Source organism: Saccostrea cucullata, unplaced genomic scaffold (assembly GCF_032062105.1).
Source record: "Saccostrea cucullata isolate Sc308-1 unplaced genomic scaffold, CSIRO_AGI_Scuc_v1 ctg10825, whole genome shotgun sequence".
NCBI classification, from domain to species: domain Eukaryota; kingdom Metazoa; phylum Mollusca; class Bivalvia; order Ostreida; family Ostreidae; genus Saccostrea; species Saccostrea cuccullata.
This window is the reverse complement of record NW_026931465.1, coordinates 1-26381: the sequence shown is the minus strand read 5'-3', so window position 1 is coordinate 26381 and position 26381 is coordinate 1. Positions and strand designations below refer to the sequence as shown.

Below are 26381 nucleotides of genomic sequence, written 5' to 3'. Positions count from 1 at the left end.
AAAACTGTACATAATGTGTTTGACTCGTGCTCGTATTCTAATTTACTAGTATTACCAGGAAGAACCAGCTCTTCCTCATAATTGTTCACCTTTTCAAGAATAGATTTTCAAAATAATACATTTTTTCTGTACAATAAGTTCAGTATATTTCTATCTTGGTATATGCCCTTTTTGAACAAACGACATTAGCCTTACAGCTTCAATTTTGCCCATACCACATTCCTGATGTAAAATATCCGTACTAAGTTCGCTTAATATTGCACCATCTATCCACTGTTCCTTGAATACGGGAGCATACTTTTCTAGTCCCAGTTCTTTTAACAATTCACACACATCATTCAAACTCATCCCCTTCACATTTACTCTTGTATTTTTTACACGCGGATAGCCCCTGACATTCTTTCCTCTAGAGTCGCCATCTCTGGGGTGTAATTTTGGCGTTTCTTCTGATTTCGGAGTGGTTCCATCCTTCTCATCAATGCTGACATTACAGGGAGTGGTGATTTTAGCTTTCGTCGAAGTAGAAATATGTCGCTGTACCTTTCCCTTGGCCGCTGTGTCGCTTCGTCGAGGAACAAGAGGTCTGACGTCATCTTTTGAGACGTCTGCAATCGGTTTTTGAGCAGTTTGTTCTTTTGGAATTGGCAGAGATTTTTTTGTGTTGGGTTTGGGAGGAATTTTAGGTGGCACCTTGATTTCTTTCTCTCTGACACAGTTAGATATAACTTCATAGGTGTTGCATTTTTCCTCGGTTGGACTGGAATCGGGTTTTAAGCCATGAAGAGTCTGGTATACATTGGTTTCACTGAGACAGTCATGTAGTGCACAGTATACGTTTGGTACCCGAACTGTTGCATCGAAGTCCTCCGAGTCGTTGTCATAAAGAGCAATGTCTAGACGAATTAAAGTATAAGTATTGATTTGAAATAGCTAGATACTGTTATATAAGTCAAAATTACACATCTAAATTATTTTGAATTCTTTTAATTTTTTTAATTATAAAAACAAAAGTAAGGTTTTCATGAAAATTTATATATAGTTAACCAAACAAGTATACCCGGATTTCCAAAATAATTGTCACAATTTATTTGTGTGTCACAAATTTCACTTAAGTTGTGGGTATAATTGTCCCATTCCTGTTTTTCGTAGCCCGTTCTTCCCACCACTAACGATATTCTCATTTCTGTAAGGTACACGGGAAGCTTCTGGATAATGGAGGTTACTCTGTCTGAAAAGGGAAATTAACTATGTTACTTTTCTCATGGTTGGGTCTAACTTTGTATGCTCCGACATTTTTTCAAGAATAAAATATATGGAGATAACGAACAGTATCCAAGCTCAAAAGTCCATAAAACATTGCAAAATAGGAGCAGAGCAAACACGGACCTCCAAACAAAACATCAGAGGTGGGGTCAGGTGCCATGGATGAGTGAGCATCACCTGCCCACCGGTCACACCTGCCGTGTGCTCCTTGTCATGATCGGCAAATAACGGAAAAATCCGTTGTCAATTCAGTGTGTAAATAATGGCCAAACAATTCGTATGAAAAACATTTCACTCAATGTTAAATTGTACAATATTTGCTTACAAAGTCATTGTATCGACCATAAAACTTACGAAATAATGACTTTAAACGAGACTGCTATTATTCTTTGTTTCATCAACTTGTTTGTCAATAATCTAATACTAGATTTTATAAAAAAAGAAATTGCTTGACTACAAATTTGGAGCAATTATATCGTGCACCATTATTCTTAAATGCACCTCCTGATAAATCGTGGCCAAGCAGAAACGTATCCCGGTATCGTCGAGTCAGACGCAGGACCAGTTGGTCCGTGGGGCTCGTCAACCAGTTAGATCCAGGAGGTTCTGATGTCATATCCGGAATAAAAAGGACGTCAATGGGCAGTTTATCGTTATTCTTGGAAAGTACTCTATGCAGTTTGTATTTCTTACATGTGGCACCTGAAATAAATTATATATACCGATTACTGAGTACCTGTCAAGACTTGATAAACAGTATGATTTGTATGTAATGGATAATATCAAATATTTATATGATACTCCCCATTTTTTATATACTCACAATTCCTTGGACTGTCAGGGTAAAATTTTGACCTGCCTCACTTTCCGAAATTTGCAAATTTTAAATCTGTTAAATCTGAATAATTGTGAAATATAACACGAACTTAGGACCATTACACGCCTAGCTTGGATTTTCAGTAAGGCGCGGCATTCTCGACGTTACCTAATTATCTTCTGAAATTTACACAGCTTCCCTTCACTGTTGAAATATACATATGATAGAAATGCGGCCGAATGTCAACTGATGTAGTAAATACAGTAGCCAATTAAAAGTTCTCTCACGGCACAGAGGGTGGGGCATAAGTCGTCTCATCGTTATCAACAACAATTTTAAGTTCCTGATGTTATTAATTTCGTAACAAATGAGAATCTACTAGTATTTGCCATTACGAAGCGCAGAGAAAGGCACGCCCTACTGAAAGTCCAAAGTAAGGGTAAAATCGTCCTAAATTTTTTTTTCAAAAAGGTAGTTCAATTTTACCTTTCTTATTAGAAATTAAACAGAAGGTAGCGTTGTATTCCACTGGTATGCTGATCTTTTTGTGGATCAGAGACCGGGGCCCGTTCAGTACGGTAGCCACAACCCTCTCTTGGGAACCGAACCTTCGTATGAACAGTTTCTGAAATCAACACAGTCTAATTAAATCAGAACCTTGTCAAGACTAGATAATGACCCTTCTTGGATAAAAGCAATTGTGTCCTTATTGTATCAAGATACTAGTAATTCTGCATCTTCAAAAAAGCTTACTTTTATGAACCGGTCTTGTAGAGTAGGCATTCCCACTAAAATCTTTCCCCCGGAAAACTGGCTCTAGAGTAGGATCCCCCCCCACAGAAAAACTGGCTCTAGAGTAGGATTTCCCCTACGGAAATCCCACACCAGAGTCAATTTTGCGGGGGGAATCCTACTCTCTGTAGTAGTTATAGAGTGCGATTTCTCCCAGAGCCAATCCCCCCCCCCAATAAATACAGTATAATTGCTGCTTAGGTTTTTGAGAGGAGGGGGTGGTGCATTGTTACAAGATAGCGTCCCTTCTTTAAAATGGTGAGCAGATGTATTGAACATACGTTTACGAAGAATGAAAAATGAAAATTTTTAAATTTCATTTTCCCCAGCAACTTGTCAAACCATTTTTTTAGATCAAATAAATCGATGAAACCAGGGGGACTATACATGTAGGTCTACTCTTCGTCTGTGCGTCCGTCTTTCTGTCTAGCTGTCCTTCTGTCTGTCTCAAGTGGTTTTCTGCACTTTTTTCCTAAATGTTTGAAGATATTGAGCTGATTTTTGGTATGGGGTGTATCTTGATGAGTTAAAAATCGAATGTGCATTTTATTCCGCTTCAATAATTATGCCCCCGTAAAATGCCCCCGTAAACGAAGTTTCGGAGGTATATAGTTTTTATCGTGTCCGTCTGTCTGTCTGTCTTTCTGTCTGTCTGTCTCTCTGTTTGTTTGTTTTTCCGAAAAACTTTAACCTTGTCCATAACTTTTGATTTAGTGGAGCTGTGAATTTCATATTTCACATGTGTATTCCTTGTGACAAGACCTTTCTTTGGGTACCACCAAATTTGACCTTTTGACATTGGAATTTGACCCACTTTTAACAAAAAAATTCAAATTATTACTTTGCTCATAACTTTTGAACAGTAGATACCAGGACATTTAGACTTCACATATATATTCTTTGTGGCAAGACCTTTTACTGGATACCACCAACCTTGAACTTTTGACCTTGACCTTGGAGATTTACGTACTTATGAAAAAACTTTAACCATGGCAATAACTTTTCAACGGTAAGGGCTAGAGCTTTCATACTTCAAATATGTAATCCTTGTAAAAAGACGCTTCAGTGGATACCAAGAGCTTTGACCCTTTGACCTTGGAGTTTGACCTACTTTTAAAAAATAAACCTTGACCATATCTTTTTCAGGGTAAAAGCTAGTGATTTCATACTTTATATATTTAATGCTTGTGATAAGACTTTTCATTTGATATCAAGACCTATGACCCTTGACCCTGTCCTTAGAGTTTGACTTACTTTTAAAAATCTTAACCTTGGTCATAACTTTTGAAAGGTTAGGGATGGAGCCTCCATACTTCACATATGTATTCTTTGTAGCAAGATGCATTTATTGGATACCAATAACCTTGACCCTTTGACCTTGACCTTTGAGATTTCAAGACTTATGAAAAAACATTAACCTAGGCAATAACTTTTGAAGAGTAAGGGCTAGGGCTTTCATACTTCATATGTGTGTAATTCTTCAGACAAGACATTTCATTCAATACCAATAACCTTGACCTTCTGAACTTGATCTTCGAGTTTAACGTACTATTAAAATCTTTTTAACCTTGGCCATAACTTTTGAATGGTTTAAGGTCTAGGGCTTCCATAATTCAAACATGTGATCTTTGTGGAAAGACCTTTCATTGGATACCAAGAACCTTGACCTTCTGACCTTGATCTTGAAGATTTCTGTACTTATGAAAAAAAAAAAAACTTTAGCCTGTCCATAACTTGGGAACAGATGGTGATAGGGCTTTCATGTTTTACTATTGTATTTCCAGTAAGGAGACCCTACTTTGAGTACCAATATATTAAATTGCATCTAAGAAAAGTTTAATCTTCACTATGTTGCCATACGGGGGCATCAGTGTTTCACAAACACATCTTGTTTTTTAAAAGGAATAACGAGCTTTTCAATTTTTAAGGATTTTTGGCAATGTTTATTTTTACTAAACGAAGGAAGATATTGGACTAATTTTTGTTAAAACATCGAATCTGATGAGGATATTTACATGTGCATTTGTTAAAAAAAAGAATAATAAATAAACATTTGGGTTGAGACTCCATGATTTGAAATTTATCCTTAGAAAATTTTTACTACATAAGTAAGAAAAAAACTCATTTACTTTTTAAAAATCAGTTTGTCGTTAATTTTAAACAAGAATGGTTTATATTGACTCTATAAGAAGGGGGAAATTCTACTATGAGAAAGAAAGAGGGGATAAATTTGGCTCTGGTGTGAGATTTCCCCTCGGGAGGAGTAGGATGGGGAGAAAGCTGGCTATGGGAGAAATCCTACTCGTCATAGTAGGATGTCATAGTACTCTACAAGCGTAATAGATTAGACAAGGTCTTCCAACAATCTATTGGAATTCCCATGGGTACCAATTTCTCCCCGTTAAAAGCAGACCTTTTTTTGAATTCACACGAAGCAGAATTCATTTACAATCATTTATGTTAAAAGAATAAAATACTTGCTGTGACCTTCAACTCAAAATAGAGACCTGATATATAGTCGACGTATTGGCAATTAACAATGGTAATTTCTATTCTTATGTCGACAAGATATATCCAGGTGCGCTTAAATAAAAGGTACCACAAAGGCTGATCGACAAATTTGTTTCATATTTGAATATTTTACTAGAAAAAGAAGTTAAAGGTTATCTTACAACAAAGCTGTATGATAAACGTGATTACTTTTATAATTAACTTTCACTCCTCAACTTCTAGTACATATGCGGCAATACACCCTTGTCATCTGCACATGGGGTTTATATCTCTAAGTTGCTTCGATACGGAAAAGCTTGTTCTGCGTATGAGCAATTTCTAAAACGAGGTAAGTTATTGTCAAACAAGTTGATGAAGCAAGCATATTAGCAGTCTCATTTCTCAGGTCATCATTTCTTAAAATTTATGGTCGATATAATGACCTTGTCAGCAAATACAATTTTTCATTAAGTCAAATGCTGGCTGACCTTTTTCATATTGATTGTTATGTCATTATTTACACACTCACTGAAAAAAATACCTAGATAATTTAAAAAGTAAGTCTAGCAGAGCGTTCGGCGAGATTTGTAATCACTCTGTCTACTGGCTAAGATAGTGAGTTATAGGTGTCACGTGGAGCTGGGGTCATATAGATACCTTCTAACCTAGTAAAGGTTACTTATAAATTCTAGATTTACTAATGTCATCTAGGAAATCTATCTAGTAAAATTACTTTTAAGTGATTGTGTGGACATAAATTTTACGACTCTTCTTAGAGAATTTTGATAGTTATTTTTATTCAGTGCAGAATTGCCTACATATTTTTCCTTATTTTCCCGAACATGATAAGGAGCAGTGGAGCAAATGGCGGGTGTGACCAGTCGACAGGGGATGCTCACTCTTCCATGGCACCTGATCCCACTCCTGATGTTTTAGAGATCGGTGTTTGCTCTTATTTGGTATTGTTTAATGGGCTTTTGAGCTTGAATACTGTTCGTTATCCCCATCCCCATATCTTATTATTAACCTTTTGCCCACAGTCAGTGTGTTTTTATGTTTATCTGCAACAGTTGTTTAGAACAGATGACAGGGTTTAGTCAGATGTTGGATATTAAAGGAAATTTTCTAATTTTTGGCCACAATTGATTTAGACGTGTTTTTTTTTTTTAATCTTAATCTATGTAGAAAAAAATACCGCATGTGCATTAATTGCCTCTTTACTTTTTTAAGTAATTTCAAAAGTCAGATCTGGTCTGAAGAAATCCGACGAATTACTTGTCTGCATCGTCTCTAGCCTTGGTTTTGGGTCACTTATGGCTCTCTCTAACGAGGGGATCGTAAATTTTGCCGTGATTTTGCGACAGTGACTTTATTTGACACATAGGCGTCGGAACCGAGGGGGTTGGGCCCCCCCCCACTTTTTTTTTTTTTGGCAAAGATATACATTTTCTATGTACATGTATTGAAAATTGGGGCCTTTTTTGTTGGTTTAGCCCCCCCCCCTTTCAATTAGCCCCCCCTTTTAATTTGCTTCCGACGCCTATGTGACAAATTATCAGAACTACTTATGCATGTATGCACGTGACTTAGGTATATATTTTAATAATTATCATATTCAGAAACAATACACGTTAACATTTAGTGTAACAGAGAAATAACTTTCAGGACCTATTTTAAATTCCTTCAACTTATGAAGGGACAATCAAGCTAGTAGATTATTTCTTCTGAAAACAAATCAAGCAGTACTAGTATTAGCATTGTGTTAAAAATTGTTCATTATAGAGAGATGGGTTCTATGAAGTACCTTTGAAAGACTATTTTTCAAACCCCAAATCTCCATTGTCTTTTTTATCTCCTAAATGAAAATCAAAATAAAGAGGGTTTCCAGAATGTTTTTGAACAATTAAATGCGGATAAGGACATAAAGGGACTTTATTTACAATATATTTAGACCCCAAACCTTAATTTTTTTATGCACCTTTTTATGACATTTTTTGCAAATTCATCCATGCAATCTTTTGAAATAATTCAAACCATTTTATAAATACTCTTATTTCGTTCTATAATTACATGTATATAACTAATATTGATTTTAGAAATTACATGATACGCTGAAGGGAAATATGTTTGCCTGCTGCAATGTTTGCAAACACTTCGAAAACTCTCACTCACTCTCTCTCTCTCTCTCTCTCTCTCTCTCTCTCTCGAGAGAGAGAGAGAGAGAGAGAGAGAGATTACCGGTGGGCACTATCAAGCACGTCACTCTTGCTCCATCATTGCCATGCACTTACGGTATATGTCAACTTTCGTAACGTGAGTTCTCAGATCTTATTATGAAATGGTTCATATTATCGTGAACTACAACCAATGAGAAGTAATATAACATTTATAAAGCACTGCTATTTAAAATGAGGAAATGTACATGTAAAGTTTGTTAATTTTAGTGCGTTTTATTACAAATAAATGAATGCATGAAGTTGAAAAATGATAAAAATATCGTATTACAGTTTTAAAATGCTTTCAATTACGAGGCATATTTTCCTGCTTTCAAAACTGAAAATTATACCGGTAAAATTATACATGTATATGAAAACATTTTTTTTAATGTTACTTAACAACAAAGTTCTCTATTTTCTAGATCGAACTAAGACTCTTTTAAATTATAATGCAACAGCATGGCAATACAAATTTAAAAAAATGATAGAGCAATTTTTACTACTGAATTATCAATATATCCCAGTGATCCGCAGGCACTTGATTCTGGAATAAATTATTAATCAACAATATTATAATTACTATGGGTTAAAGAATTATTCCGGAGGTATATTAAGTGTCTACTTAAATGATGACCGACACAACATACAACACAATTTCCATTTAAGGTAAATAGAAAGGTTATTAACTTTCACTGTGAACACGATTATTTCATAATTTTGCAGTATACGTGCGGTGTGCATTATGGATAATGAATACAAAAAAAAAATCAAAATCAATGTTAAGACAATTCTTAACTTTAAGGGTTAAAGGTGCATGGACACAGATTTGAAGTTAATATTTTCTGTATATTACGACCTATACATTTTAATAGCATTTCACACAAAAATATATTAAAAATCTTATTTCATCTAAAAGTTATCAAAACTTCAAATTTTTAGACGGGTTCGAATGACACGTCCTTGCACTTTCACAAATTTTAATTCTATTCTTAATACTTAGGAAAAGTGCAATCTTGTTGTGTATAAATGAAAAATATTAACACTTTAATCCAGAAAATTCAGAGTAGAAATGTTCGAAAGCAAAACACACACACAGTATATTGTCAGTTCATTGCAGTTTTGGTGAGCAGACTTTAACAATTGAACGCTCCCGGTGAATCGTAAACATCAACAATAACAGAGCTCGTGCCCTGTTTAAAAAAAACTGTGTACGTTTCACGGGTGTGTTCAATTTGCTAAACTCTGTACACAACACTAAGCGCGGAATGGCGATACTTTCAAAAGGGTTTTGCTTTCTAACATTTCTACTCTGAATATAATTATTTTTCTGGATTGAAGTCTTATTAATTTCCATTAATACACAACAACATTGCCAATTTTCCTAAGTACTGTATTAAGAATTAAATTTACAATAAGTGTAAGGATGTGTCAATCAAACCGTAATCACTTTCAAACCTATCTAAAATTTTCAAGTTTCAATTACTTTTAGATGAAATGAGAATAATATATTTTTGTGTAAAATGCTATTAAAATATATAAGTCGTGATATTATACAGAAAATTTTAACTCCAAATCTGTGTCCATGCACCTTTGATACTACAGATATCAAATCTACCCAATATGCACTGATAAAAAATAATAGTTAAAACGCATTATCAACGTACATTGCACATTGACAACGTAAAAAAAGTACTTCCTGGGAAAATCTCACCTGTCCTCGTTCATAGGTTTGCACCTGTTCCTCCCCATAGTAACCCCGTGTGACCTGAACCAACCTGGGCAAGTGATTACTGAAACTTTCGTAAAAAGATTTGGGCGAATATTCAACTTTGTCCACGAGAAATTGTGAATTACTAGCACTGGTCGACATATCTGTACATTACTGACAGTATTCCTTGTCGGGTTTTACTTCCTTGGAACAAATTTATCGAATCGAGATCGAGATCTGTAAAACCATTGATAACATGTAGAACAAGTTGTGTAATAGGTGCACGCTTGGGTGGATCTTTTTCAAACGAATTCTTGAATATTACGAATTGTGCGACTGTCTGAAAATATAAAATGCTGCAATGGTCCATTGATGTGATTGTTCTCCATATAGGATCACGCAAGAAATTTAAAAATTTAAAACAATGAATGTATTTTTTGCGTAATATGATAAAAATCACCCAATAAAGAAATTAATTTTTAATTAAACTGAATTTGAAGTCCTTTACAACATTTTTGATTGACAAAGTGGAGTTTTCGGAAACCAAGTCTTCCAAGAATATGTTGGAATTCCAATAAGATAAATAAGATCAAATGTTTATTGTCCCCCCGCTTTACTGAAATTGGGGGATATTATTTCGGTCTGTCTTGCCTGCAATAATGTAACCCTCTCCGATTTTTTAAACTGATGTTTTCTGGAGAGCCTCCCCCCCCCCCCCAAAAAAAAAAACAAAGCGGGGTAAAGGGCTACATTATTGCAGCTAGGTCTGTCTGTCCGTCCGTCTGTATTTCAGTCCGTCTGTAGCACGTTCGTTTCCGCGTGATATCTTGAGTTTTCGAGCTTTTGTAATTGAATTTCACACAACTCCGTATTACCTAAGAAAAACCCCTATAAATTTGAGTTCGAAAGGTCAAGGTCATAAATATTTGTTTGTTTCAACACTTTTCAGCACATAATAGAAATCTGTGCAATGTGTTTACAAATCACAAATAAAATCAGAAATCTATTAGATTTTCACTATTTTTATTTCGGAAAACTTAACTTTTAACAGTTGTTTATGTAAAGACAAGCAAGGATTAAAATAAGATTTAATTTCTTAAAATGAAAATACCATCGTATGGATATTTTTCCTACTTCATGATATTCAATTCTATTCCAAATATATTCTTTTTATATTAAGCGAATTCTAACATGTTTTTTATTTGATGCTATCAGACTTTGTAACTGTATACCACAAAACTCTCAAATAATTTCCTTACACATTAGAGAAATTGACAATCAAATCAAACGCAGTGGTTTGAGTATTTCAATATTAATACTTGTTTTAATCTTCATGCTTATCTAACAGGAAAATTTTTAATGTAAACTAGATTAATATACATATATCACTTCTTCTGAAAATTTTATCAGTAATTCAATTATTCAACAGATATTGTGTTCTCCATTTTTCAGTTACTTTATCTCTATGAGCTGTGTACTTAACAAAGTTGAACACTGCACTTTGCAATGTTGATTTTACAATAATGACTCTATGGCATCCCGTCCTTGTCATCTGTGAGTTCTCTCTCTCTGATTTCTCTCCTCTTTATGAGTGTTGTTTGTTCCACAGGTCTATAGCCATTGTCACAATAATATCCCCACAATCTTCTGGGAGCTGAAAAATATTACACTCAGTCAGTTACTTAAAACTTGCATCTCTATCCATGCTCATTAATTACTGGTATGTACATGTACATTTGTATGCAATTATCTACACTGTTTATTACATGTAATTGGCCAGGAAAGGAAATATTTATTTAACAACCTATATGTATTTCTAAGTCTGGGAAACAATCTAAATTTTAATGCATGCATGGTTTCTATTTATTCTACAGAACCTTTTATTTTCCAAACAGTTACTAGTAACTTAACACACATAAATATAGAGAAACAGCTTGAATTATTTTTTCCTGTTTGTAATTTTTTTTTTCATTTTCATTTTAACATTAAAGATGATACTAGCTGTTTTTCAACTCTTCTCTTTCATCCTTGAAAAACCTTGTTTCTTTAAATTTCTATTGCCTTCCACCTTCAAATTTTTCAGAGTTTAATTAATTTCTAATATTCTCAAGTAAATGGACAACTTCAGGGAACATGAATAACACTCGAGTTAGAAGGAATTATATCAGAGGAATGCTGAGGGAGAAAATGGATAGAAAAAATCTTACACTAAATGCATGTAAATAGGCTGATTTTCATAAAAATTCCAGACAAACTAGCTTTGGGTCCTTATACAAAGTGGTTAGTTTAAATGGGGAACAGCTTTAATTAATAAAGTAGAACTAACCTCCATTAGATATTGAATCATATCTGTTTTACTTTTCATGCTCAGAAGTGGTCGCTTGAAGGTGAGAAAGACAGCTACCGCTACAAACACCACAATACCGTGGGCACCTCCGATGACCTTGTCCCAGATTCTGGCAAAGAGATTAACCATCTAATGATTAATATATTAATACTATTCTTACATTTAACAGCTATATATGTCATGCTTATGATGAGGAAAAATGGGCTTTTCACAATATTTCTTGGATATACTATCTGATAATTGAACAAGAGGCCCAAGGGCCTTGAATCGCTCTTCTGATAAATTGTACAATCTATCACATCTATTAGAAGCCTCCAACTGTATTAGAATCATAAGACCCAAAATGCATCAACTTACAAAGTTTGATAATATTTAGCCAGTTAAGACTGAAGATATTATAATATAATTATAAAATACCATAAGTAGGTCACAGTGACCTACCTTTTGATTGAAATTTTCTGAGGACTCAATATACATTAATTGACAAAGACTGATGGTTCTAATTAAATAAGTACCTTAGATATTCAAAAGTAGGTCACCATGACCTACTTTTTGGTCAACATTCTCTGAAAACCCAAAATGCATCATCTGACAAAGTTTGACGATTCTAAGCCAATTAGTACCAGAGATAATTAAATATAGCCATCAAATGTCAAAAGTAGGTCACGGTGACCTACTTTTTGGTCGACGTTATTCAAAAACCCATAATGCCTAAATTGACAAAATTTGATGATTCTAAGCCAATAAGTACCTGAGATATTCAAAATTAGGTCACCGTGACCTAATTCTTGTTGGACATTCAATGAAACCCTAAGATGCCTCAACTGACAAAGTTTGATAATTCCGAGACAATAAGTACCAGATATAATTAAATATAGCCATAAAATGTCAAAAGTAGGTCACAGTGACCTACTTTTTGGTCGACGTTCTCCGAAAACCCAAGGTGCCTAAACTGACAAAGTTTGATGATTCTAAGCTTATACGTACCTGAGATATTCAAAATTAGATCACTGGGACCTATTGTTTGGTCGACATTCTCCGAAAACCCAAGATGCCTCAACTGACAAAGTGTGATGATTCTTAGCCAATAAGTGCCTGAGATACTTAAATATAGCCATAAAATGTCAAAAGTAGGTCACTGTGACCTACTTTTTGGTCGACATTCTCCGAAAACCCTAAGATGCCTCAACTGACAAAATTTGATGATTCTAAGCCAATAAGTACCAGATATAATTAAATATAGCCATAAAATGTCAAAAGTAGGTCACAGTGACCTACTTTTTGGTCGACGTTCTCCGAAAACCCAAGGTGCCTAAACTGACAAAGTTTGATGATTCTAAGCTTATACGTACCTGAGATATTCAAAATTAGATCACTGGGACCTATTGTTTGGTTGACATTCTCCGAAAACCCAAGATGCCTCAACTGACAAAGTTTGATGATTCTTAGTCAATAAGAGCCTGAAATAATTAAATATAGCCATAAAATGTCAAAAGTAGGTCACAGTGACCTACTTTTTGGTCGACGTTCTCCGAAATCCCAAGGTGCCTAAACTGACAAAGTTTGTTGATTCTAAGCTTATACGTACCTGAGATATTCAAAAGTAGGTCACTGGGACCTATTGTTTGGTCGATATTCTCCGAAAACCCAAGATGCCTCAACTGAAAAGTTTGCTGATTCTTAGCCAATAAGTGCCTGAGATACTTAATTATAGTCACAAAATTCAAAAGTAGGTCACCATGACCTACCTTTTGGTCGTCACTCTCCGAAAACCCAAGATGCATCAACTCACAAAGTTTGATGATTCTAAGCCAATAAGTACCGGAGATACTTAAATAAAGCCATAAAATGTCAAAAGTAGGTCACCGTGACTACTTTTAGGTCGTCATTCTCCGAAAAACCAAATATGCATGGACTCACAAAGTTTGATGATTCTAAGCCAATAAATACCTAAGATACTTAAATATAGCCATAAAATGTTGAAAGAAGGTCATCGTGACCTACATTTTGGTCGACAATTTTCAAAGACCCAAGATGCATCTACTGACCAAGTTTGATGATCGTAGGTCTGAAGGTAATCAAAATATGCGTTTTAAACCATTTGAAAACAAATGTCGGCAAAATTCAAAAAGTAGGTCACAGTGACCTACTTTTTCATAAATATGTTTTAAGGTTCCAAGATGCATCAAAGTACAAGATTTGATGATTCTAAACCTCCCAGTGTCTGAAATAATGGGATTTAATGTTTTTAAAAGGATAAGTCATAGAGTTCAAAAAGTAGGACACGGTGACTTACTTTTAAGTTGACATTGTTTGAGGGCCCAAGATGCATCAAGTGACAAAGTTTGATGATCATAGGCCTTAAAGTGTCCAAAATATGCCTTCAAATCAATTTGAAAACAAATCCCCCCAAATTTAAAAAGAAGGTCCCCGTGACCTACTTTTGAGTTAACATGATGTGAAGTCGTAAGATGCATCAACTTACAAGAATTGATGATCCTAGTCCTTATAGTAAGCAAAATATACACGTTTTTATTAATTGTAAATTTAGGTCAACTTTGAAGTGACCATGAGACCACGCCCTTTGCCCCAGGGTAATTCCCCGTGCAAATTTTAATCTTCGACATATCTTGATCCTTGTATGTAAGTTTGGTGAAAATCTGCCTGGTGGTTATGGAGAAGATTTTTTAGCAACCAGTACTTTTGGTTTTGTTTTCCTGATTATCTCCCCTTGTTTAAGGGTCCCAACCCTTATTTTAGTGTAAATGGTAGCCCTTGGGCCAAGGATACCCTGTGGCAAATTTGGTACTGATTGGCCAAGGGGTCTTGAGTTATGGCCCATATTCTAAAAAGTTTACGCACACCGCACACCACACAAATGGCCATAGCATTAGCTCTTTGAGCCTTGGGCTCAGAAGAGCTAAATATAATCAAGTACATTACTGAAAATGAAGGTTCAATTTTTCCCTATATTACAGTGTGGATTCCATTTTTATCCCCTTGGAATGGAGTTGGAAGGAACAAAGTAACAGGCTTGGGTGTTTTAGTTTTTGTTTATTTTAGTTTGACCTGTGTGAAATGGAAATGACATAATAGTCATTTTGCATCAGGATCGAAGTCAAATGTTGCCTTGATTTATAGATACATGTATGCTCTTTGCCAGGGGATTAATATATTATTTTCTGCTTTGTGGTTCAAATTTTGTTTCATAATTTTTTTTTCTCAAATGAAGATATCTGAGTGGTCCAAAATACATTTACAAAACTTTTCAACAATTTTCTAGTACAATTTACAATTCTTTGACTTTCATTTGCAATTTGAATTTTTAAAATTGACTAATACATTTTTTTTTTATTAATTTTGCCAGCATTTGATTTGACATTTTCAAAGGAAAATACATGTACAAATTTTGACAATATAACTTGAAAAAAACATCTCAATGCTGAAGAAACGCTCTGACTGAACTAGGAATTTAAAATTAGTTACATGCTTTAAAACCATACACTGTCCTTGTGTGAGGTACAAGGACCCAGAAAAAGTCAGATATGAAAGCACCCTTTACTAAGTGATAACAATACATATAATAGTCATACATTTATTATATACATTTAAGTCATTTTTTGTTAAGAAATTAAGCAGATGCGACTGTCATTAATGGTTTTTATTACCTTTCAAGGCATGTTTCAGGTAGAACCTCAGCAAAACAGCTGTCAAACCACATTGGTAAGGGGAGAGAATCCCAAAGGGAGTGCTTCTGAAAATGGTCAAACAATTTACCATCTCCATCCTCAGTTTTGAGGCTCTGCGTTGTTTTCTGGACCTTTTAGAAAATTTAAACAATTTTTTTAATAGATAAACTGAATAAAATCATTTTTATTAAGTTCACATTAATCTATACAGGTATTTAAATTTACATGCAATAAAATGTGACTTGCAGTATTCCAGTATACATGTTTATTCAAACATACCCGATAATAATGTAAGTGGTGGAAAAACTTACCAGATTGGAATTACTATCTTTGGATTTCTTGTACATTTTGTAAAATTCAACAGAAATAAGGTAGGCATCAGTTAGATCTTCACAAATATTTGCCATTGTTGCTGCTATTGAAACAAAATCCTCATACTCTGAATCATACTGAATAAAAAGCATATCAATCATTAAGAATGTAGTACAAAAGTGAAAATCTTATTAAAATTTCAAAATAGAATAAAAAGTCCTGTTCTTCTTTAAAAAAAAAAAAAAATCCACCTCGAGCGAATGTGTAAAAAAAAAATGTATATTTCATATATTGGAGGTCTGCAAACTGTAACTGTACAATAAATTATTCTTATACAAATTCGATTAACTGCATGTACATTGTGTATATTGAAACATTGTTATTTTGCATGCGTGTAAATCTTATTAACGAAATATCCAGATAACTTAAAGAGACCTTTTGGATAAAAAAAAATGCTTCCAGATCACAGGCCTTTGGATCTCTTAAATCAGACTTTTAAAAAAATGGGTGTATGAAAAAGATTTTTTAACACGTACCTATTTTTTTGTCAGCTATCTAAAGGCCTGTAATCCAGATTAAGAAGGCACCAATGTACAAGTACATAGAGAGGGGTTGTCCTCAAGACCTAGGAGCCTGGAAATTTTCCTGCCTTTGATGAGATAACCCCCTACCCCCAAGGTATTCCCCCTCATCCCCCCGTTTAGGGAGGAATCCCCAATGCCCCCTGCTATTTCTATTCTAAGGGAGAACCCTGATTGAGTAATAAATAACTGTTCAATAATAATATACCTTGTACTGCTCAAATTTAATCTGGCCAGACTCCACAAGGTACATTTTGAGGAAGACTTTACCTACAGGTGTGTTTTCATCAACATATCGTAACAGCTTTACAGCGTGATTTAAGTCATTGTATTTTTGTTTCCGTTGCTGCATCAGAAATTCATGAGAGTCTGAATTTGCACACAAAACATCTGAAATAGGAAGAAGACAAAAGGTCTAAGAAGCTATTCAGTATTGCACTGTTAACATTATACTGATGACAATTCAACAAGATCACTACTGTATAGGGGGAAAATAACTCGCGGTGTTAATATTCGCTATATTCACGGTGTTAATAAATCCGTGAATTCAAGAAACAGTGAATAAAATTTCAATAATCTCCATGTTTTATCTGGAAATTTGAGAATAGAATATGATAGATTGATATGCATTTACATGCAACTTACATGGCCATTTCAGTAATTACGAGTAGTACTTGTCATTCAATTATTTTAATTATCACGCTTTACTTTAATTCATATCAGCAGATAATAACCTGTGTTTGTTCAAAAGCTGTTTTGATAGCCAACACGACATGTTTTATCAATCAAAACACGTGGGCCATGGGTTTTGATTACCCGTGCGTTACTAATGTTACCACGTGTATTTGTTACCTGCATTATCATGCATATTGTTTTTTTTATCGACATTTTGGTTTTAAAAAATCGTTCAAATAAATATCGAACTTACTGAAGATGTTGAAAGATATTATTTCGTCAAACTACATAAACATATTCATTTCCGTCCAGTGGTTTTTCGCCGCGTATTTGTATTGAAGATCTTGGGTGCACATGCACTCATCGTAAGAGCATCTATAGGAAAGTCATATGACGTTTAGAGTGAAGAACTTTAATAACTGCATTTGTTTTAATTAAATCTAAATATTTTATATAAACCTACCCTGTTGATCGTGAAATAAAGACATAACGCTGATTAATGTCGTTTACATTTAGCTATGGTATGGATAATCTGGATATAGACAAGGGAGGTAACTTTTATTATATATATCAATTCCGCGAATTCAAGAAACCGCGATCATGTCAGATGAGAGAAAATCGTGAAAATAACAACCCGTGAAATTATTCACCTATACAGTATCTTGTTGACATATTTTCTGATATATATACATGTATTCATAAATCATAACAGCTATTATTATCTATAAGGTATCAATTTTTGTAATTCAAGCTTACTAAAAGAACTCACCTAAAACTAATTTCCAAACATAATGTCTGTACATTGCTGGCATTGCAAATCTCAGACAAAACTGTCTTAGCTTTTCCACACTTATTGGTTTTTCCTTTAGAAGAGTCTCTAATGATTTTCTCTCCTCCACTCCACCAATTCCAAATTTATCATAATAGTAAGTCCGAAAATTTCTCTCATCAGACATAATTATATAATTCTGTCTTCTTCAATGGCAAAACATTTAGGCCATTTTGTAACCCATCATACATCCATCATATTGACTCGTAGATTAAGCAAATCTTCCGAGAAGAAAGATGAAATACATGCATTGTTTAACAGATTAATAAACAATTATAATTCAAAGATAAAAAAATATTTGATTTGTATATACATGTACATAAATTCATTCTTACTGTAACAATGTGTTATTTTATTAGATAGAATGTTCTATCGTTAAAAGTAAAGCTACATATTTACGACCCTGAGAGCTTTTTTATTTTTAAAACTTACATGTCCATACAATATACATTGAAATTTGCTAAATGTTGAAATATTAGTCCATTTTCAATATTTTTTTTCTTCAGAAATCAAATAGGAAACTGTGAGATGCATGATAAAAGAGAAAACCAAGCCCGTTAAAATTTTCGGAACTCCTCGGATTTGTCTTTCGTAAGTTGGTTGCGTAACTTTGTTGTACCAGAGACATAGAAATGTCGAATCTACCTCGACTCCTAAGATTACCTGTCTGTCGTAAGATGCTTCAGAAACTTTCCAAGATATTCAAGTTCAGCGTCTGGAAACAGTGATCAGCCGGAATTTATACCTGTTCCGGAATACGCAGAGCGACATGGAGAAAACATTGAAGTGAGGAAAGCTCGACTACTCTACCAGAGCAGAAAGAGAGGAATGCTTGAAAATGGTCTTCTTTTAAGTACATTTGCTTCGAAATATTTAAGGGATATGACAGAGCACCAGGTTGAGTTATACGACAAACTTATTAACAAACCAAGTAATGACTGGGAAATTTATTACTGGGCAACGGGAAATAAGCCCACACCAGAGGAATATCAAAGTGAAATAATGGACATGTTGAAGGAGCACGCTAGAAATGAAGACAGGGATTGTAGAATCACCCAGCCACCATTATTTACTTGATCTGACACAATTTTAACTGTGTTTAGTGACTTGAGCATGTTGGTTTTATAAGCATGATAAGTTATTTTTAAATTGTAATGTTTTGCTTTAAATGCCTATTTCATCATTATGAATTAAAATATAAAACATGTAAAATGCATTAAAAGTTTGTTTTTTTGTGTAATTCCTTTCTTCAAACACAGTCAAATTGTATTATGAATGTTAAAGATATTTTATATAAAACATCCTCATTTAATTTGATCGGACTCGGCATCCACTTGAGAATGTGGTAAAAGCAGGAAAGTACTAGCAGAGTTACCATAGTTCAATGTGAAAAGATGAACGACGCGCGATGGTTTCCAAGCAGTAGTTTAATATGCAACTGGGGAATTTGCATATGATTGACAAATTTATGTAACTTTCCATTACAAACATTGAAGGGTAGGGATTATCCTGTCCACGAGCACTTACAAGTGGTATTTTTCAAATAATTATTTTATGAGTATGTGATGTAAAGTCAAGGGTTATAGAAGTAAAATGAATTGAAATGAAAGACCCTGCCTCGAAATTGTCAAATTAGATTTAACTTTGCCCAAAAAAAAAAGTATTTTTCGATGAAAAGTCATTATTCAAAGTAAATATATAATGACTCTCATTAGTGACAATACATGTATTGACTTTCTGGACTTTAGTCACTTTACAATTTACGACTTCCGAAACGACTTTTAACTCAGTCGTTATTACGTCTTTTACAATTTTATCTTTTCATTTTACTAATATGATCCTTACTGGCTTTAATCATGTGTTAATAGTTAATCATTAACTTTGTGGATAATGTTTTTCAAAAGTTCTTCATCAGAGATAGCTTGGGGGGGGGGGGTTAATCGATAAAGTATTTTTTTTATCAGTCATTAATTTTTAATTACATGAATATTTATTTCTGATTGAATTTGTATGTGTTATTATGAATCTTTAAAATGCGTGTTTATATTAAAAAATAAGACTGAGCTATTTTAAATATTTTAAATCAGTCCTAGTTTGAACATTCCCAAAAGAACTATCATTCTATGTCCTTCTTAAGAACTCTTAAGATCATCAAGTTTCGTCCGTAAGACATATCTAAATTAATATCTTAGGAATATACCGACATCATCCATACACTTGTTAACAAAATAAACTCTTACGTGCCGGGTTTTCATATATCTAGTTTTACCGAATTCAAGATGGATGCCCAAGTTGGCGCAAAATTTGACATTATGAAATCTTGTTCGAGAAATTGTTATTTTACGATATCAAAATAGCAAAATTACATGAAAAAGCAAGTGCTGTTTTAGCAGTATTCGAGTAACTTAAAAAAAGTTTACATCTGTATCTAAAAGAATGTAACACAAGAGGTAGGTCAAATACAAATATAAAACGTGAACTAATGGGACAGTGATGTATTTGTGAACGCAAAGGAACCATCATAAAGCCCCTCCATGTTTGCTGCCAGCGATGGAAGCGATCAAGATATGTCCACAGATTCCAACACATCAATACTTCCCCAGATCCCGATGGACTCGGTTCAAAGTTCACCTATTCGAGGCGGGGTATCACAACAGAATCGGAGATCCCCGACATCCCCTTCTAGCTCAAGAAATCAACAGACATTGGAGGGTTTCTTCATCGGGAGGCGACAGAGTGGAGGGGGTGATAACAGACCCTCGGTTAATCTAAGCTCTGCTCCTCCTTTACCTGTGTTCAGCATACCTGAAGAATCAGGTGTGCCAAGGGCAGTAGTAAGGCCAGTGGTAAGTTGCTTGTAGGTAATTAGTTACGTCATGTACCACAGGAGTTCGCAATAGCTCACGCATAGCTCATCCGGCATGGCTTGGTCAATCGAGTGATTTCTATTGACTTTATTGATAAAATTGCGAACTCCTGTACACATATAGAACACTAGAACAGATTGAAGGGATGATGTATTTAAATACAATGAAAAACTTCAAAGTTTACTTCAAAAGATAAAATTAAATGCTCTATAAATATGTCTGAAGTGAAGAGTTGGTAACTAAATGAAAATAATGTCTATTGATTTAGGTTCCTGGAGAGGAAAATGTGGACAATACTGGGGACAGATCACCTGAAGTTATATCTAGTGAAGAGGAAGATTCAAGATCGTCATACCAAGATGTGGTATCATCACCTATGCCTGCATATAAAGAGATTTTATAATATTCTACAAAATGTCAATTATTTTCTTTTATTTAGGAGATATATTTTTAATTAGAAATAAAATCTTTGCTGTCAATCTTCAACAAGGTTCTAATCTAAAGCTCTCATATATAAAACAAATAATAGATCAATGCAAGTCAAAGAAATGAAAAGAGGAAAAGAATAAAATATTTTGAATAACAAACATATATACAATTAAAATTTTTAGGAAATTCTTTCTAACCCTGAGGAGGAAAATTCCAATTCATCCCAAGAAAACCATCCATCAGTGGAAAATCCAGAACAAGCAGGACCATCTGGTGACCAGGACACTGTACAGCAATCTGCCCAGGGCCAACAAACCACGGCACCTGTCCCAGCAGCTAATGTACTATCAATACAGGCAACCACCAGCTCTCCATCAGATTTCAGAACTCCTAAACGAAGGAGGGTAATGTCGACTCCAGAAAAACCAGGGGGAGCAACAGGTGGACCAGAGGATGACACCGAAGATGGAAATGTGAGAGGATTACAAAGTTAAAATTTAGTGTTATTATTATGCACTTTTTAGAAATCACTATTTGAAGAACTCCCATAAAATTCTTTTACAATGTAGAAATTTTCAGGTATTTTAGATTCAGATGAAATGCCTGCATTTTATTTAAAGCCATACAAGTTAAGAAATTTATTTACCTGTAAAATGTTTGTGTTTATAAGAGACCAATACCATTGAATTTTATTTCGTCTTAAAAGGAAGAGGTAAAATAATCTAAAAATAATTGTTCATAATCATATATTTTAGTGTTGCCCTATCTGCTTTGAAGAATGGTCAACTTCAGGATCTCACAGACTAGCATCTCTGAAATGTGGTCACTTGTTTGGACAAAGGTGACTTTGCATGTGTTATCAATAATCATGGTAAAATTTATTAGCAAATACATTTTCTAATCATTTCTGTAATATTGAAATGACAACTTGGTTTATTTTAGCTGCATAGAGAAGTGGTTGAAAGGTCAAGGTGGAAAATGTCCGCAATGTAACTGTAAAGCCAAAAGACAAGACATAAGAGTGCTGTATGCCAAGTCACTGAAGGTAATGCAAAAAAAATAATTCTCACTTCGTTCGTCCGAATATAAATTAAGTGCTAAATAATCAACAAACATGTGTCGTAAACAGGATGCTGCGCGCTAGCTTTTTATTTTCAATATACAATATTCTCTCGATCCAGAAATACTATATATGATGACCATCAAGCGAAAACCACCCTTATGTGCATTATGACGTTATCGAGAAAACGAGCGCTAAAGTTGACGTCATAAATATTTGCCGAATTTTGCAAATAAGTGCAGTGTGAAGACGCATCAATAATTATAATATTTCTTCATACAGTAAATGCTTATACTTAACAACATAATAAGTAGTCGTAAATATAATAACAAATCCACTGGTTAGTATGAAAAAAAATGATTTACATCAAACTGAAGGTGAAAATCCTTTGAAGTAGCGAATACCACGGTCTTCGCTTTTATTTTCATTTTCGAGGAATATTTTCTTTTTACTTCTAAAACACAAATATGGGGGAGAAATCGCATATTATCTTTTGACTAGAGCAGCAACAAAATGGACGTAGATCTACTCTTATTCAACATTATTTTTGTCACTATTAATTGATATTTTTTATATTTATGATAAAAAGCATAGAAAGCCTAATCAAAGTGTAAAGCCAAGGCGTTGGATTTCATACAAAGGTGTGTAAGTTTATTGCAAACTAAACAGCGTTATGTACCAAAAATCAAAAACAAGCTTCAAGAAATGGGGAGGCGGGTCACACAAATATAATTTATCAGTATATAATTGAAGTTGGATAACAAAGCCCTCAGTACAATTTCACCGGAAAAATATACATGTACTTGACTATGACAAATGAAAAAGTTCGTTTTGTTTTGCTATGAAAAAGTTCGTTTTGTTTACTTTTTAGCTCACCTGAGCCGAAGGCTCAAGTGAGCTTTTCTGATCACATTTTGTCCGTCGTCCGTCCGTCTGTCCGTCCGTCTGTCCGTCTGTCTGTCCGTCTGTAAACTTTTCATATTTTCGACTTCTTCTCAAGAACCACTGGGCCAATTTTGACCAAACTTGGTACAAAGCATCCTTGGGTAAAGGGGAATTTAAATTGTTAAAATGAAGGGACATATCCCCTCGCAAGGGGAGATAATCAAGAAAAGACAAAAATAGGGTGGGGTCATTAAAAAATCTTCTTCTCAAGAACCACTGGGCCAGTAAAGCTGAAACTTATGTGGAAGCATCCTGGGGTAGTGTAGATTCTAAATTGTTCAAATCATGACCCCCGGGGGAAGGGCGGGGCCACAATGGGGAATCAAAGTTTTATATAAAAATATATAGGAAAAATCTTTAAAAATCTTCTTCTCAAGAACCACTGGGCCAGAAAAGCTGAAACTTATGTGGAAGCATCCTGGTATGGTGTAGATTCTAAATTGTTCAAATCATGACCCCCGAGGGAAGGGCGGGGCCACAATGGGGAATCAAAGTTTTATATAGAAATATATAGGAAAAATCTTTGAAAATCTTCTTCTCAAGAACCACTGGGTCAGAAAAGCTGAAACTTATGTGGAAGCATCCTGGTATAGTGTAGATTCTAAATTGTTCAAATCATGACCCCCAGGGGAAGGGCAGGGCCACAATGGGGTATCAAAGTTTTACATAGAAATATATAGGAAAAATCTATGAAAATCTTCTTCTCAAGAACCATTGGGCCAGTAAAGCTGAAACTTATGTGGAAGCATCCTGGTATAATGTAGATCCTAAATTGTTCAAATCATGACCCCCGGGGGAAGGGCGGGGCCACAATGGGGTATCAAAGTTTTATATAGAAATATATAGGAAAAATCTTTGAAAATCTTCTTCTCAAGAACCACTGGGCCAGAAAAGCTGAAACTTATATGGAAGCATCCTGGTATAGTGTTGATTCTAAATTGTTCAAATCATGACCCCCGGGGGAAGGGCGGGGCCACAATGGGGTATCAAAGTTTTACGTAGAAATATATAGGAAAAATCTTTGAAAATCTTCTTCTCAAGAACCACTGGGCCAGAAAAGCTGAAATTTATGTGGAAGCATCCTGGTATAATGTAGATTCTAAATTGTTCAAATAATGACCCCGGGGGGTGGGTGGGGCCACAATGGGGAATCAAAGTTTTATATAGAAATATATAGGAAAAATCTTTGAAAATTTTCTTCTCAAGAACCACTGGGCCAGAAAAGCTTAAACTTATGTGGAAGCATCCTGGTACAGTGTTGATTCTAAATTGTTCAAATCATGACCCCCAGGGGAAGGGCGGGGCCACAATGGGGTATCAAAGTTTTACATAGAAATATATAGGAAAAATCTTTGAAAATCTTCTTCTCAAGAACCATTGGGCCAGTAAAGCTGAAACTTATGTGGAAGCATCCTGGTATAATGTAGATCCTAAATTGTTCAAATCATGACCCCCGGGGGAAGGGCGGGGCCACAATGGGGAATCAAAGTTTTACATAGAAATATATAGGAAAAATCTTTGAAAATCTTCTTCTCAAGAACCACTGGGCCAGAAAAGCTGAAACTTATATGAAAGCATCCTGGTATAGTGTTGATTCTAAATTATTCAAATCATGACCCCCGGGGGAAGGGCGGGGCCACAATGGGGAATCAAAGTTTTATATAGAAATATATAGGAAAAATCTTTGAAAATCTTCTTCTCAAGAACCACTGGGCCAGAAAAGCTGAAACTTATGTGGAAGCATCCTGGTATAATGTAGATTCTAAATTGTTCAAAGAATGACCCCCGGGGGATGGGTGGGGCCACAATGGGGAATCAAAGTTTTATATAGAAATATATAGGAAAAATCTTTGAAAATCTTCTTCTCAAGAACCACTGGGCCAGAAAAGCTGAAACTTATGTGGAAGCATCCTGGTATAGTGTTGATTCTAAAATGTTCAAATCATGACCCCCAGGGGAAGGGCGGGGCCACAATGGGGTATCAAATTTTTACATAGAAATATATAGGAAAAATCTTTGAAAATCTTCTTCTCAAGAACCACTGGGTCAGAAAAGCTGAAACTTATGTGGAAGCATCCTGGTATAATGTAGATTCTAAATTGTTCAAATAATGACACCCGGGGGAAGGGCGGGGCCACAATGGGGAATCAAAGTTTTATATAGAAATATATAGGAAAAATCTTTGAAAATTTTCTTCTCAAGAACCACTTGGCCAGAAAAAGTGAAGCTTATGTGGAAGCATTCTGGGGTAGTGTAAATTCTAAATTTTAGGAATCATGACCCCCGGGGGAAGGGCGGGGCCATTATAGGGAATCAAAGTTTTACATAGAAATATATAGGAAAGATCTTTGAAAATCTTCTTTCAGGAACACTGGGCCAAAAAAGCTGAAACATATGTGCCCATGGAAGGATCATGGGGTAGTGTAGATTTCAAAATGTCTAAATTATGATCAGTGGGGTAGGGTGGTGATGCATTATGTATAACAAGGGGGAAATCCGGTAAAGAACAGAATGGTCAAAGCTTCTCAGGTGAGCGATGTGGCCCATGGGCCTCTTGTTTATTCCATGTAAAGAACCCCCCCCCCCCCCCTAAAAAAGAAATAAAATATAAATCGCTTCCTATGTGTCTGAAATAATCTACATGTACAAATACCGCAAATGAAGGGAAGTAACCTGCATTATATTTATTTATTGTTACCTGGCAACAGGAAGCGTTCAGTGTTCACACTTCCTTCAAAGATTTTTCGGTATCTGTGTATATATCTTATTTGCATGTTTTTGATATTAATTTAGAGGGGAAAGTAGGAACTGTTAATTGTTCATTCTATTTTATATTTGCTAAAATGAGTTAAAAAAACAAATTGATGTAATATTTTTTTTATTTATAAATTATAATGCAACATTATGAATCCCTTGATCAGTTAATCAAAGACGAATGCAGCCAACATGTTTTAGGAAAAGATGAGAAATCATCATGAAAATGAAATCCTTTAATCTCTAAATTATGTTGTATCCTAGTACTACATGGTTTGGGGTGGGTATAAGCAACTTATACTTAGATTAGGTTATAGAAATTAAAATAATTAAATTGATTCAAATAAAACTTGAAAATGATGAAATACCGGTATTTAGCATGTGGCTAATACTGTAATACACGTAACTCTATAATTAAGCTATTATTTTTAATGTGTCATTTAATCAACCAATCAAACCACAATTACACAACTGTACGTTTTTAAAAGGGCAGCCAGAGAAAAAAATAACTTACCTGAAATAATGTTAACAAGCAAAATGTTCAAACTCAAATCCTATTTCGTGCCGGGGGGGGGGGGATAAGCCATCAGGAAGTAGACATTAACAC

At 34.7% G+C, this 26381-nt stretch overlaps 4 protein-coding genes across 4 annotated transcripts; 2 read left to right on the top strand and 2 right to left on the bottom strand.

Annotated features, from left to right (window-relative positions):
- Positions 1-150: 150 nt before the first annotated feature.
- On the bottom strand, positions 151-9602 carry LOC134232664 (uncharacterized). Its single transcript, XM_062714648.1, has 5 exons — positions 9290-9602; positions 2567-2705; positions 1765-1965; positions 1058-1228; positions 151-893 (listed from the first exon to the last, which is right to left on the bottom strand). The coding sequence occupies exons 1-5, from the start codon at positions 9446-9448 to the stop codon at positions 151-153; spliced, it is 1413 nt and encodes a 470-aa protein (XP_062570632.1). The 5' UTR covers positions 9449-9602.
- A 729-nt stretch (positions 9603-10331) lies between these two features.
- On the bottom strand, positions 10332-18395 carry LOC134232665 (TBC1 domain family member 7-like). Its single transcript, XM_062714649.1, has 7 exons — positions 18152-18395; positions 17660-17940; positions 16424-16605; positions 15634-15771; positions 15302-15453; positions 11613-11742; positions 10332-10940 (listed from the first exon to the last, which is right to left on the bottom strand). Exons 2-7 carry the CDS (start codon positions 17844-17846, stop codon positions 10872-10874), a joined length of 858 nt encoding a protein of 285 aa, XP_062570633.1. The 5' UTR covers positions 17847-17940; positions 18152-18395; the 3' UTR covers positions 10332-10871.
- LOC134232663 (succinate dehydrogenase assembly factor 2, mitochondrial-like) lies at positions 18248-19007 on the top strand. Its single transcript, XM_062714646.1, has 2 exons — positions 18248-18275; positions 18378-19007. The coding sequence occupies exons 1-2, from the start codon at positions 18248-18250 to the stop codon at positions 18794-18796; spliced, it is 447 nt and encodes a 148-aa protein (XP_062570630.1). The 3' UTR covers positions 18797-19007.
- A 954-nt stretch (positions 19008-19961) lies between these two features.
- On the top strand, positions 19962-22060 carry LOC134232668 (E3 ubiquitin-protein ligase RFWD3-like; the record flags this gene model as incomplete). The annotated part of the gene is made up of 5 exons (XM_062714652.1): positions 19962-20565; positions 20855-20950; positions 21198-21488; positions 21771-21856; positions 21958-22060. Coding segments are annotated over exons 1-5 (888 nt in total), but the record flags the coding sequence as incomplete, so codon positions are not given.
- Positions 22061-26381: the final 4321 nt, after the last annotated feature.

Bases quoted from the DNA above. Each gene is read 5' to 3' on its own strand.
- LOC134232664 (XM_062714648.1), bottom strand. From the start codon at position 9,448: ATGTCGACCAGTGCTAGTAATTCACAATTTCTCGTGGACAAAGTTGAA. The intron at 1,966-2,566 runs GTAAAATTGAAC...AATTTATTTCAG, and splicing joins TTTAATTTCTAATAAGAAAG to GTGCCACATGTAAGAAATAC. The intron at 1,229-1,764 runs GTGCATTTAAGA...TTCCCTTTTCAG, and splicing joins TGGCCACGATTTATCAGGAG to ACAGAGTAACCTCCATTATC.
- LOC134232665 (XM_062714649.1), bottom strand. From the start codon at position 17,846: ATGTCTGATGAGAGAAATTTTCGGACTTACTATTATGATAAATTTGGA. The intron at 15,772-16,423 runs GTATATTATTAT...CTTTTTATTCAG, and splicing joins TTAAATTTGAGCAGTACAAG to TATGATTCAGAGTATGAGGA. The intron at 10,941-11,612 runs GTTAGTTCTACT...AATATTTTTCAG, and splicing joins TGATTCAATATCTAATGGAG to CTCCCAGAAGATTGTGGGGA.
- LOC134232663 (XM_062714646.1), top strand. From the start codon at position 18,248: ATGCATGATAAAAGAGAAAACCAAGCCC. The intron at 18,276-18,377 runs GTTAAAATTTTC...TCGACTCCTAAG, and splicing joins TAAAAGAGAAAACCAAGCCC to ATTACCTGTCTGTCGTAAGA.